Raw genomic sequence first — 13,530 nt, 5'->3', positions numbered from 1 at the left:
CAAGGACAGACTGCATTTCTCTTTGGATCATATCACCCTCACCTGTTCTTTTTAAACACTTATGGAAGGCCTGATCTGTGCACTGCCAAGGGTGACTGAACACACAATGGAGCAGAATAGCACACACACCCATGCCCTGCCCACCCCCCAGGGAGTGCCCAGAGCCCAGTGAGGACAGACAGGGAACTGGGGAGCATCGCTAGAGTGTAACTACTTACTGGAAGAACTACAAGGACGAAACTAGGCTGCTGTGAGGAGCCTCTGCCGACCAGAGGCGAGGCTCGGTGGCAGAGCACCTGCCTGGCAAGTCTAAGACCCCGAGTTCAAACTCCAGTGCTGCCAGAAGCCTGCCTGGGTGCTGGTGGCTCGCGCCCGTCGGCGACTCGGGAAGGTGAGAGCTGAGGATCGTGGTTCAACGCCAGCCGCGGCCGGAAAGGCCAGGGGCCCTGGGCCCGGATCAGCTCGAAAGAAAAAGATACTGGGCCGGGGGCCTGGCCTCGGGGTGGAGTGCTTGCCTGGCCTGCAGGAGGACCCGGGTTCGAGTCCTTGTACCACCTCCATAGGAAAACCTGGAAGCGGTGCTGAGCTCTGGCCTTGAGAAAGCTCATCGACAGGGCCCAGGCCCGGGACTGGCAACAAAAGAAAGAAAGAAAACGATACTGATTGAGCTGGGGAGGACGGACAAGCACGAAAGGAGCCTGGGCCTGAGAAGGGCGCCCCGCGCCGTGCGCACGCGCGAGCTGACGTCACACGCCGGTGGGCGGGGCGGCAGCGGCCGGGCCCGCCCCTCCTCTGTGACGTCACCGCGCCCTGTGACGTCTCCAGCCCGCAGCTCCAAGTCCCTCAGTCCCGGGGGCGATCTGGGGGGGCCTCACACTCCAGTAACATCACGGTGGGGCCTGGGGTGGCCATGAAACCCGAAGGAAGCCATGTCTAAGCGCGACGTCGTCCTCACCAATGTCACCGTTGTCCAGCTTCTGCGACAGCCATGCCCGGGTGAGGGGGACGTGGAGGGGTGCGGGGGGGCCGCTGCTGCACAGTGCACCCTGGTTTGTCTCGAGCTGGGGGCCTATGGGGCTGGCACCTTTGGTCCCCGGGTAGCATGGAGGCGGGCCGAGTAGGATGGGGGAAGGAGAAGGGCCGTCGCAGGCTGGCTGCCCCCCCAGGCCTCCAAGGAGTATGGGTGGGCTTTGTGCTCCCTGTTTTCGTACAAAGTGCGGTGCTGCTCACGGCCCAGGCATGCGTGCGTGGCATCACTGATGGGTCCCGATGGCAGGTGAGGCCAGGGTGTTCACTGCTCCCATTTTAGAGCTGCCACCAGAGGTCAAGACCGGGCGCGGCCCTTCCCTGCCTCTCCACCAAGGAATGGCAGACTTGGGAGTCCACCCCTGGAAGCCACTCCACATTCTTGCTCCTAGCCAGAGGAGTGTGCACGTGTGTGTGTGTGTGTGTGCAGATAAACACCCAGGCACCCCAGGAAAACAGGCCCAGTTCCCCACCTTTGTGTGGCCTGGTTTTGCTCAGTTTGCTTGATCCACTGACACTCTACTACATGAACCACACAGCCAGCTCCACATTTTGTGGTTACTGCTTGGAAGATGGCATCTCACTGACTCTCTTCCCCCTGGGGCTGGCATCAAACTGTGGGCCCTCCAGGTCTCAGCCTTCTAAGGAGCTAGGACTACAGGTGTGTGTTATGATCATCACCCAGCCCCTCTTAGAGTCTCACTTCCCACAGGTGGGGTGAGAAGAGCCAGGCTATGGCAGGTGATGGGGGCTGAGACACCCACCATTAGCAGAGACCCTAGAGGGCACTGCAGCAGATGGGGCAACAGCCAAGGCCTGATGTGTTCTGTGGCCTCAGTTTCCCTTCCAGAAAGTGGGTTTTCTAGTGCATATCTCACAGTCAGGGAGATGACATTTGTGAAGGACTGAGAACAACACCCAGCTAGTATAGAAACTGTTTAATCTGCACAGGTACCTACCTACAGTGGAAAAGAAGAAGGAAGAGACCGTGGATCGTGTGTGTGTGTGTGTGTGTGTATGCCAATCTTGGGGCCTGAACTCGGGGCCTGGGTACTGTCCTTGAGCTTTTTTACTCAAGAATGGCACTCTACAACTTGAGCCACAGCTCCACTTCCAGCCTCTTGGTGGTTCATTGGAGATGTGTCTCACAAACTGTTCTGTGATCCTCAGATCTTGGCCTCCTCAATAGCTGGGATTACAGGCCGGGAGCCACCAGTACCCAGCTGAGGCCTTCCATCTGAATGGCTGCTGAGCAGAATGAAACTGCTGATCTTATTTCAGGTGTTCAAATGTCTGCCCTTTATGCCAATGGTGACAGAGCCTCCAGGAATGCAAACATCTTCAAGGTCACCTGCCACCAGTAAACAGAGTGACACCTTCTCAATTGACCTAATACAGAGAGAGACTTGTGGCAATCTTGGGCCACAAGTCTGAGCAGCAAGGAGAAGTTGGAGATACAGACAGGACCCCTAGCTGCGGGTTGGATTTCAGTACCCAGGACAGCTCCACTAATTTCCCCTGCTGCCCCTTCCAGCTGCTTCTCCTTTCAAAGTCTTTCCTGCCCAGGCTGGCTTCGAACTGCAATCCTCAGATCTCAGCCTCCTGAGTAGCTAGGATAACAGGCGTGAGCAACTGGTGTTCAGCTCCAAAGAGCTTTAGTAGCCTGCCCCAGCCCGCGTATGGCCAGTGGCTGGGCAGGCAGTCAGGCCTGACCTCTCAGCTTGACATTTTCCAGCACGCACGGCGCAGTTTCTCACCTCAATGCAGGTAGAAAGAAGCACAGGTGTAAGCATGGGATGGGGCTGGAGTGCACAGACAGTGCGTGCTAGTGCAGTTTTTTTTCACTCAGGTCATAAACTTCGGATTCCCTGTAGCCCCTCAGCTTCCTTGGGGATGGGAACCGTCTGAGTGCTTGCTGGAAGTGATATTCCCTTTGCCAAGGGTGGTAGCACACATCACACCTGTAGTCCAAGTTACTTAGAAGGTGGATGTAAGAGGATTGAAGTTCCAGTGTCAACTCAGGAGATAAAAAAAATTAGCAAGACCTTGTCCCCAAAACAAGCTGGATAGGACATGCTAGAGTCCCAGCTGCTGGCAAGATAGAAGTTGGAGGACTGGTAGTTTAAGACCAGCTCTGGTGAAGATAACACAAGCCTTTAGAAATAAGAAAGCCAAAGGACCTGGGCATATGGCTTAAGAAGTAGAGCACTTGCCTAGCAAGCTTGAAGCCCTGAGTTCAAACTCCATAATGCCTAAAAAAGAGGAGGAAGAGCCAGGCGCTGGTAGCTCATGCCTGCAATTATAGTTACTTTGGAGGCTGAGATCTGAGGATTGCAATTCAAGGCCAGCCGCGGCAGGCTGAGACTCGTCTCCAACTAAGAAAAAAAAGTGGAGGGTCGGGTGTGTGGCCTAGTGATAGAGTGCTTGCTTAGCATGCACGAAGCCCTGGGTTTGATTCTGAGGTACCACATATACAGAAAAGGCCGCACATGGTAATGTGGCTCAAGTGGCAGAGTGCTAGGCTTGAGCAAAAAGTGCCCAAGGACAGTGCCCAGGCCCTGAGTTTAAGCCCCAGGACTGGACCAAAAAAAAAAAAGTCAAACGTGGTGCTATGGCTCAAGTGGCAGAGTGCTAGCCTTGAGGAAAAAAAAATTAAAAATCAGGGACAGCATCCAAATCCTGAATTCAAATCCCATGAAAACACACACACACACACACACACACACACACAGAGTGGGGCCAAGAATTCTTGCTCCTCAGTTCAAAACCACTGAGTCAGAGTTATCAAGAGAGAGGCCTCCCTGGGTGAGTCAACATTTGGAAACCCAGAATGAATCATTGTCAAATTCCAGACATGATAGGGCTTATCTGTAATCCAAGCTTCTCCGTAGGGGATAGGGGAATCCTGGTCTGAGGCCACAAGAAACATAAAGCCAGGACTGGAGGCACAGTTCAGTTAGTAGAGCTCCAGCCAATAAGCAGTGTCAGGTACTGAATTCAAGTCGTGGTCTTGCAACAACAAAAGAAATACAAAATCATATCTGAGGGTGGCTTAGCGGTAGAGTTCTTGCCTAGCATGCATGGAGCCCTGAGTTCTATTCTTCAGCATTACATAAACAGAAAAGGCTGGAAGTGGCACTGTGGCTCAAGTGGCTAGCATTCTTGCTAGCCTTGAACACAGAGAGGCTCAAGGACAGAGCCCAGGCCCTGAGTTTAAGCCTCAGGACTGGGAAAAAAAATCATATCTGAAAAACAAACTAAAAGTAAAAGCACTGAGAACCTGAATCAAGTGGTAGAGAGCTCTGAGTTCGATCCTCAGTACCAGCAAAACAAAAACAAAGAAATAGGGCTGGGAGTTTGGCCTAGTGGTTAACGTGCTTGCCTTGCATGCATGAAGACCAGGGTTCGATTCCTTGGTACCACATATATAGAAAAAGCTGGAAGTGGTGCTGAGGCTCAAGTGGTAGAGCTCTAGCCTTGAGAAAGTCCAAGGACAGTGCTCAGGCCCTGAGCTCAAGCCCAGGACTGGCAAAAAAAAAGGAATGGTTTTCAAATACGATGTGAGAAATATTTCTGAATTTTCTATCTCATCTAATCCTCACAGTGACCCTCTGAGAAAACACCATTTTCTCTCCATTTTAGAGTAGGAAACTACACCCCACTCAACAGAGTGCTGGGAGAGGGCTTCTAGTCACAGGGTGGATCTTTTTTTTCCAGTCCTGAGGCTTGAACTCAGGGCCTGAGCACTGCCCTTGGGCTTTCTCAAGGTTAGTGGTCAGCTACTTGAACTACAGCATCATTTCTGGCTTTTTCTGTGTATGTGGTACCGAGGAATCAAACCCAGGTCTTCATGCATGCAAGGCAAGCACTCTACTACTAGGCCAAAACTCCCAGCCAGAGTTAATTTAAAAAACAAAACAAAACCCTGCCTGCTCCTAAGCCAGGGGCTGGTGGCTCACGCCTGTCATCCCAGCTACGCAGGAGGCTGAGATCTGTGGACTGCGGTTGAAGCCAACCCAGGAGATAAGAGTCCATGAGACTCTTATCTCCAGTGACCCACCAGAAAACTGGAAGTAGAGCTATGGCTCAAAGTTGTAGAGCACCAGCCTTGAATCACAAGAAAAGGTCAGCCCCACATCCATAGAAAAAAGCCAGAAGTGGTTGAGCTCTAGCCTTGAGAAAAGTCCAAGGACAGTGCTCAGGCCCTGAGTTCACACCCCACAACTGGCAAAAAAAAAAAATTAAACAAATAACAAAATAAGATGAGAGAGGGACAAGCTCTCTCCTTTCTCCCTCTCAGGCTGGGGGGGAAGGGTATGGAATTGGGATACAATTGACTGCCAGAGGCCAGGAACCCCATAGGCTGTGTGTGTGGTGGGGGGGATATGGCTTATTCTTCACACAGCTGTCACAGGCCATTGTACCCTCCTTGGCTCTGCCTCCTCTTCACAGTGGTCAGAGCCCCTCCTCCCCCCCCACCTGAGGAACCTCCACCCAAGAAGGAAGAGCCACCAAGGGAGGAACCCCAAATCGCACCATCACCGCCACCTCCGCCGCCGCCGCCACCACCGCCGCCCAAGCCTTCAGGTCGAGAGTTGATCGTGGGCATCAATGGGTAAGAGCCCCTAAGCCCGAGTGCGGGAACTGGAGCTAGATCCCCTCCCCTGCCCTGCCTCTCACTCCCATGACTGTCCATACAGCCAGGCCTACCTTGGACAGCTCCCCCTGGGGAACTGGAGGGGGCAGCGGGAGAGGGGGGGACTTTAGTGTAGGCTTTACCAGCCTGGTCAGGAAAGGAGCCCATGGGATGGGGCTGGAGTGACAAAAGCTAGCCAGCTGTGCACCTGGCTAGAGAAAGCCTGGTAGGCCCTACTTCCCACCTCTGCTCCCCCCAAAGTGGGATTCCCTCTCCACATGAGTTTTGGTGGGAGAGACTGTGTTGAGACGGCACCCCTCTCCAATTCTCCCCCCTGCACCCACTCCTCGGCCTGGTGTTTCCCTGAACAGCTTCGGACGCATTGGCCGCTTGGTGCTGCGAGCCTGCATGGAGAAGGGTGTGAAGGTCGTGGCAATAAATGATCCATTTATCGATCCTGAGTACATGGTGAGCAGCCGGCAGAGGGGGGAGCGGAAGGGTGGGATGGAGGAAAATGAAAGGGTCTCATATACAAGCCATCACACAGCTGGGTGCCGGGGGCTCACGCCTATCGTCCTAGCTGCTCAGGAGGCTGAGATCTGAGGATCAGGATTGGAAGCCAGGCCGGGCAGGAAAGAGTGACACTCTTAGCTGTAATTAACCAGAAAAAAAAAAAAAGCCAGGAGTGGACGTGTGGCTCAGGTGATAGAGCATCAACCAGCCCTAAGTGAAAAAAAAAAAAAGTCAAGTGAAAGCACAAGGCCCTGAGTCCAAGCCCCTCACCCATCAAAGCAGAACCTTCAGCAATGGGGTGGCAGCCCTGTGGTACCCTCTCTTCTAGACTAGCACCCCCTTGTCCCCTGCAGGCATATATGTTCAAGTATGACTCAACACATGGCAGATACAAAGGGAATGTGGAACACAAAGGTGGACGCTTGGTTGTGGACAACAGGGAGATCTGCGTGTCCCAGTGGTAAGGTGGGGCTTGTGGCCCCTCTGTGCGTGTGCCTGCATGTCTATCTGTGGGTATGCATGTGGAGACAGGGTTTCAAAAAGGTCATTGGTGCCTAAGATGATGAAGAAACAAGTACCTACGGCCCCCGTTCTCAGGTATATCAACTGCTCTACCTAGAGCCAGGCTCACGCCTATAATCCTAGCTACACAAGAGGCTGGAATCTAAGGATCACAGTTCATAAGCCAGCCCAGGCAGGGAAGTCCACGAGACTCTCAACTCCTATGAACCATTAAAAAAGGTGGAAGTGGAGCCATGGCCCAAGTGGTGCCAGCCTTGAAGGGAAAGCTCAGGGACAAGGCCTAGGCCCTGAGTTCAAGTCCCAGCATATGCGCAGGCGCACGCGCACACACACACACACATACAGACACACACGGAGGACTCCAGTGGTGGAGTGTTTGCCCCGCATTCTAAAGTCTCTGAATTCAATTCTCAGTGTGGGGGGAGGAAAACTCTATTCAAGCCACAGAAACAAGCCTGTGCACTTTTCCTCTGTAAACACACAACCTGCAGTCTGTGCACACAGAGTCTGCCCTGTGGATGCCAGGGTCCCCTGGAAACTTCTTTGGGCAGGCAGAACCCCATTACAGGAGCTAAATGCTGAAGACCAGGGGTTTGGGGGGGGGTCCAGGCAAGGGTGTTCAGAGATGAGAGCAGAAAACAGCTTCGCAGGCCTCTAAGTCATGGACTCTGCACTCTGGGTGGCCAGTACTGCTGGCCATGCAGCATGAGCGCCCTCTGTGGAGCCTAAGCTGGGGTGACAGCCTGTGCTCAGGCTACGGCAGGCCAGAAGGGGGAGCAGCGGAGGGGCAAGGCCGGGAGCTAGGCCTGGGGTACGGAAGTGGTGGCCAGTCAGGGAGGTGTCAAGTCAGCCTTTCAGTGATGAAGACTAGATTCTGAAGGCCTGGACCTTGCCACCCTCCACAGCAAAGACCCCAAAGAAATCCCCTGGAAGGATGTCGGGAGCCCCTATGTGGTAGAGTCTACAGGCGTGTACCTGTCCCTAGAAGCAGCTACAGTAAGTCGGGGGGGGGGGGGGGAGGGGTCTGGGGCTGGCTGGGGTAGAGGTCGGGCACTTGAACCAGCTGACACCCCTCCCCCATCCCCTCTGCTTAGGCACACATCAATGCTGGCGCCCAGCGAGTGGTCATCTCTGCACCCTCCCCAGATGCTCCCATGTTTGTCATGGGTGTGAATGAAAAGGATTATAACCCTGGCTCCATGAAAATTGTCAGGTAGCAAACAGTCTCAAAGGTCACCCTGACACTAGGGGCTGGGGCAGGGCCGAGAGGGGGCCAGCTTGCCTAGCACATGCAAAGGCCCTGAGTTCCATCCCCTATACCGCAAGGGGGACAGGAAGCAAGACCTCTGGATAACCTGCTTAGGTTGCTTCCCCCCTGTTGTATCCATGGTGCCTCGTTCATCTGGGGAGGGACCTCTCACTGGCCCGGGTGCAAACCCAAAGGCTAAAGTACCCCTCTACTGTTTCAGCAATGCATCCTGCACCACCAACTGCCTGGCCCCCCTCGCCAAGGTCATCCATGAGCGATTTGGGATTGTGGAAGGGCTCATGGTAAGCTGGGACTGGGGTTGGGGGGCAGGAGAATGGCACAGAATCGATTCCCTTTGTTCCAAGCCCTCCTTAGCCCATGGAGTCAGCAGAGGGACTCTGGATGCCCAGGAATGGAGTTTTTAAAAGGCATCTCCAAAAGAAAATCACACTTGTAACCCTCAGGCTAGACTGTGTGTGTGCCACTCCTGGTGTCAGCCCTAGGTGGTCCTCCAGCCTCCACCCCAACTCTAGGAGAGGTGTAGCCTTCACTTAACCCTCCTCTTTCCCCCAGACCACGGTCCATTCCTACACAGCCACCCAGAAGACTGTGGACGGGCCGTCAAATAAGGCCTGGCGAGACGGGCGAGGCGCCCACCAGAACATCATACCAGCCTCCACGGGGGCAGCCAGCGCCGTGGGCAAAGTCATCCCCGACCTCAAAGGGTACGAGGACCCTCTGTACTGGGTGGGGCCATGCCCTGGAACTCCAGAGACCCTGGTCCTCAGGACCAGGTGTCTGGGCTCTGGTCCCACCCCTAATGTGGAATTCTCCAGGAAGCTAACAGGAATGGCGTTCCGGGTGCCAACTCCAGATGTGTCTGTGGTGGACCTGACCTGCCGCCTGGCCCGCCCTGCCCCCTACTCTGCCATCAAGGATGCTATGAAGGAAGCAGCCAAGGGGCCCATGGCAGGGATCCTTGCCTACACCGAGGATCAGGTGAGCCGACACCCTGGAGGAAAGTGTGCAGGGCCCAAGTTCCACTCACCAGGGAGCTAACAGCCCTTAATGGACCAAGACAGGAACTGCAGAGGTGGGCAAATACACTCCCCTGACTCAGAGGTCTTTACATCTGAAGCTGCAGTTAGCCTGGAACACTGGCCCTCAGTTGGGTTTGCCATTACTTTCTCCACTTTCTGAACTTGAATCCACCCCCTACCCCTTCCTTTGTGCCAGGTGGTCTCTTTGTTCAGATCAGATGAGATCAACCCTCCTGCTGGAAACCCTCCCATACCCCTTTTCACCAGTGGGGACTTTCTTCCACCTCAGACCCTGTGCTGAGTGGAGGAATGGGCAGGCCTCACTCATGGAAAACCCAGGTTCAAAATGCAATCGTACCCACTCAGTAGAACCTATGTGGAAAATGAACTACATAACTTGTGAGCAGAGATGGGCAACTGGGGTAAAATGAAGGGGTGATGCAAGGTGGGGGAAAGGAAGGAAGGAGAGAGTAAGGTACCCATTACTTGACTTATGAAATGGTAACCTCTCTGTACAACACCTTAATAAAAAAAAAACATGGACCAGGAGTTTGGCACAGTTGGTCGAGTGCTTGCTTAGCATGCCTGAAGATCCCAGTTCAATTCCTCATTACCATATACATAGAAAAGGCCAGAAGTAGCCAGGTGAAATGGCTCAGACCTGTAATCCTAGCTACTCAGGAGGCTGAGATCTGAGGATGGCGGTGCAAAGCCAGAAAGCCAGCACTGGCACTGAAGTCCGTGAGGCTCTTGATCTCCAATGAACCACTAGAAATCCGGAAGTGGAGCCGTGGCTGGAGGAGGAGCAGGGCGGTAACCTTGAGCTGAAGACCTCAGGGACAGCGCCCAGGCTCAGAGTCCAAGCCCCACGACCGACAAAAAAAAAAAAGTCTCCCTGGGCTTGGAACCCGCGGTCGTCAGATCCTGCGGGGAAGCTGGGGCTCCAGGGGGGGCCCCGGAGCAGGGGCCGGAGAGTCCCCAGGCCCTGGACTCTCATGGATGAGGTGCCGGGCCTCCCCCTTATCTCTGAAATCCTGACGCCCAGGTGGTCTCGACGGACTTCGTCGGCGATGCCCACTCGTCCACCTTCGATGCGAGGGCCGGCATCGCCCTCAACGACAACTTCGTGAAGCTCATTTCCTGGTAAAGGCGTCCGAGGGCTGGGGGGGGGGGGTCTGGGGATGGTGGGGGGTCGAGAGGGGAGCCGCCCCGCCCCTCCTCGACTCCCCGTGCTTCCCTTTCCTCCTCAGGTACGACAACGAATACGGATACAGCCACCGAGTGGTCGACCTCCTCCGCTACATGTTCAGCAGGGAGAAGTGAAGCGGAACCGCCCCCCTGACTTCGCTTCCGGCGGGAGCGACCCAGACTACTTCCGGTGGGAACGCCCCCTTCGTTACTTCCGGCCTTCCCACGCCTGCGTTTCCGCTTCTACTCCCACGGGAGCGTTGAAATTTAAAAAAAAAAAAAAAACACTACTGGTAACTGTATCCGTGTGTGTGCTCCACTCGGGGTGGGTGAAGGTCTGGGTCCCGAGGGAACGGAGCCGGTTCTACAGCGGAGAGGTTACGCGGGAGTGGCGGGAGTTGTGGGTGTTCTGACGTCAGTGCGCGCGACGCTTCCCTGGGGCTGGACTACAACTCCCAGAAAGCCGCGCGCGCAGGCCGTGACCCGGTCAAGTGAGCGCCAGGCCCCCGGCGCCAGTGGGACCGAGGAACCCGGCTCGGAGACGCCGTACCTGGTGACTCCCGCTCCGGCGGGGACCGGGCGGCCGGCGTCATGACTCTGTTCCACTTCGGAAACTGCTTCGCCTTGGCCTACTTCCCCTACTTCATCACGTACAAGTGCAGCGGCCTGTGAGTGCGGGCGGAGCGGGAGCGGGGATTCCGAGCGGGTGCGGGGAGGGACGCGCCCCCTGCCCCGCTCCCGGGCCGCTCCCTCACTGCCTGCTTCTCCAGGTCTGAGTACAACGCCTTCTGGAAATGCGTCCAGGCCGGGGTCACCTACCTCTTTGTGCAGCTATGCAAGGTGAGGGCCTCTCGGACCCACGTGTCCTGGACTCCAGGCTTTCCAGATCCCAGGGATCCCCCCCCCCCATATCCTTTAGCCCGGTGCTTTAGAGGGATCGTATGTCTGAAACCGGGGAGAGATCGTGAAGCTAATAAGCACTTGTTGTCGGTTGTGGTCTGTTTTATTTTTTAATTTGGTTGCTTTTTGTTTTTAGTGCGTCCTGGAGCTTGAACTCAGAGCCTGGGCACTATCCCTGAGCTCTTTTGCACAAGGCTAGCTAGCACTCCACCACTTCCAGCCAAGCCACTTCTGGTTCTCTGGTGGTTCTTGGAGATTGGAGTTTGGGGGACTTTCCTGCCCCGGCTGGCCTCTAACCACAAGCCTCAGATCTCAGCCTCCTCTAGCCAAGATTACAGTCAGGAGCCACCAGTGCCTGGCTTAAGTATTGTTCTGTTTTTGTTTTTGCTTTTTAGGTGCCAGACTGTGACTCGAACCCACCACCTGACACTTTGCCTCATTAAGTCACACCTCCAGCCCCGATTTTTTTTTTTTTCAGTAGTTAAGAAAGAAAATGGAGAGCTGGTTGAGGTGGCTCACGCCAGTAATCTTAGCAATCTGAGGATTATGGTTCAAAGCCAGTCTGCAAACTGAGCACTAAAGTCTGGGAGACTCTTTATTTATTGTGGGTCATTGGGCTTGGACTCGGCCTGAATGGGTGCCATCTGGGTAGGTACCATGGGTGAGCTCTTCAGCTCAAGGCTACCACCCTACACCTGGGCCTGAGCATTGTCCCTAAGATCTTCAGCTCAAGGTTACTGCCCTACCCTTTATCCAAGTGCCACTTCCTGTTTTCTAGAGGTTAATTGGAGGTAAGACTCTCAGGTCCTTTTGTGCCTAGACTGGCTTTGAACCTTGATCCTCAGATCTCAGCCTCCTGAGTAGCTGGGATTACAGGCGAGAGCCACCAGAGCCACTGTGCACATGCCCCGGCTTATTTCCAATTAATCACCAGAAAACAAAGTGGTACTGTGGCTCAAGGGGTAGGGTGGTAGGTAGCCTTGAGCTGGAGAGCACAGGGACAGCACCCAGACCCAGATCTGGTTCAAGGCCTATAACCAACCAAAAAAAAAAGAATGGATTCCCTCCATTACCCACTCATCTCTCCCACCCCTCTAGACCTGGCTCCCAGTCCCCTAAGAACTTCCAGCCCCTGAAAGCCAGAGCACCTCCTCCTCTGTCAACCCTAACCCTTAGCCTCACTATCTCTTCCAGATAAGCCCCTCAAACCAAGTTCCCTGCCCACCATCTGTACCCTGACTTCCCATCAAACCCCCGTGGCTTAGCTCCCCCTTCACTTGAAGGTGACCTTTCTGTTTTTTCTTCTCAGATGCTGTTCTTGGCCACTTTCTTTCCCACCTGGGAAGGTGGCATCTATGACTTTATTGGGGTGAGTGAGTCCAGAGAGGGGTGGGGAGGGGTAACAATGGCCTACCTATTATACCCCAGTGCTTCCTTTATCCTTCCCCCTGACCCACAGGAGTTCATGAAGGCCAGCGTGGATGTGGCAGACTTGATAGGCCTCCACCTTGTCATGTCCCGGAATGCTGGCAAGGGAGAATACAAGATCATGGTAGCTGCCCTCGGCTGGGCCACTGCTGAACTTATTATGTCCCGGTATGTGGAACAGCCTGGAACCCAGACTTCTAAGGATAAGAACACCCGGGTTCTACAGACCTACTGCGGGGGCGGGGAGGGCACGGGCAGCGGCAGTTGGATGTGGAGGGCATCTGGGTTCCAGAGATCGTCTCTCGTTGCATTCCTCAGCTGCATCCCCCTGTGGGTCGGAGCCCGGGGTATCGAGTTTGACTGGAAGTACATCCAGATGAGCATCGACTCCAACATCAGCCTGGTGGGCATCCACGTCCGCCCCTCCTCACCCCCTGGCATGCTGTCTGTGGAAGCCTGGCCCTGACCCCCCCTCCCCCCCTCCCCGCTCCTTCCAGGTGCACTACATCGTGGCCTCGGCCCAGGTCTGGATGATCACCCGTTACGACCTCTACCACACCTTCCGGCCAGCCGTCGTCCTCCTCATGTTTCTCAGTGTCTACAAGGCGTTTGTCATGGAGTGAGCCGAGTAGGGTGGGAAGCTGGGTGTGAACGGGGTTGCGTTTTCTCCTCCCTCTTCCTCACGGTCACGTCTCCTCCTAGGACCTTCGTACATCTTTGCTCCCTGGGCAGCTGGACAGCACTGTTGGCTCGAGCAGTGGTCACAGGGCTGCTGGCCCTCAGTACCCTGGCCCTGTACGTCGCCGTCGTCAATGTGCACTCCTAGGCTTGGTGTGCCAGAGTCACTGGACCTGTTTCCCTGCCTCTCGCCAGGTGTTTGTGAAGTAAACAGTATTTGGAAAAATTACTCCTGCCTCTGTTTCCCTCTCACATGTTTCCATGCCCGTATTTGCGACCAAGCAGACAGGCTGGGGAGCTAGCCAGCCCCCAGCCTTGTCCAGCACTCCTGGAGAGGGGAGTCCTCTCCA

At 55.0% G+C, this 13,530-nt stretch overlaps 2 protein-coding genes across 2 annotated transcripts; both read left to right on the top strand.

Moving 5' to 3' along the window:
• The first annotated feature begins 827 nt into the window (after positions 1 to 827).
• Positions 828 to 10,325, top strand: Gapdhs (glyceraldehyde-3-phosphate dehydrogenase, spermatogenic). The gene is made up of 11 exons (XM_090322787.1): positions 828 to 996; positions 5,479 to 5,641; positions 6,034 to 6,130; positions 6,529 to 6,635; positions 7,603 to 7,693; positions 7,792 to 7,910; positions 8,167 to 8,248; positions 8,520 to 8,671; positions 8,783 to 8,945; positions 10,032 to 10,129; positions 10,237 to 10,325. The coding sequence occupies exons 1-11, from the start codon at positions 930 to 932 to the stop codon at positions 10,307 to 10,309; spliced, it is 1,212 nt and encodes a 403-aa protein (XP_090178913.1). The 5' UTR covers positions 828 to 929; the 3' UTR covers positions 10,310 to 10,325.
• Positions 10,326 to 10,758: 433 nt separating this feature from the next.
• Tmem147 (transmembrane protein 147) lies at positions 10,759 to 13,409 on the top strand. Its single transcript, XM_090322786.1, has 7 exons — positions 10,759 to 10,842; positions 10,945 to 11,014; positions 12,384 to 12,443; positions 12,534 to 12,670; positions 12,821 to 12,905; positions 13,000 to 13,121; positions 13,205 to 13,409. The coding sequence occupies exons 1-7, from the start codon at positions 10,766 to 10,768 to the stop codon at positions 13,326 to 13,328; spliced, it is 675 nt and encodes a 224-aa protein (XP_090178912.1). The 5' UTR covers positions 10,759 to 10,765; the 3' UTR covers positions 13,329 to 13,409.
• The last annotated feature ends 121 nt before the right edge of the window (positions 13,410 to 13,530 follow it).

Source organism: Megascapheus bottae, chromosome 31 (assembly GCF_031878675.1).
Source record: "Megascapheus bottae isolate mThoBot1 chromosome 31, mThoBot2.hap1, whole genome shotgun sequence".
Taxonomy (NCBI): domain Eukaryota; kingdom Metazoa; phylum Chordata; class Mammalia; order Rodentia; family Geomyidae; genus Megascapheus; species Megascapheus bottae.
Note: the sequence above shows the minus strand (reverse complement) of the source record. Positions and strands in the feature narration are given on the sequence as shown.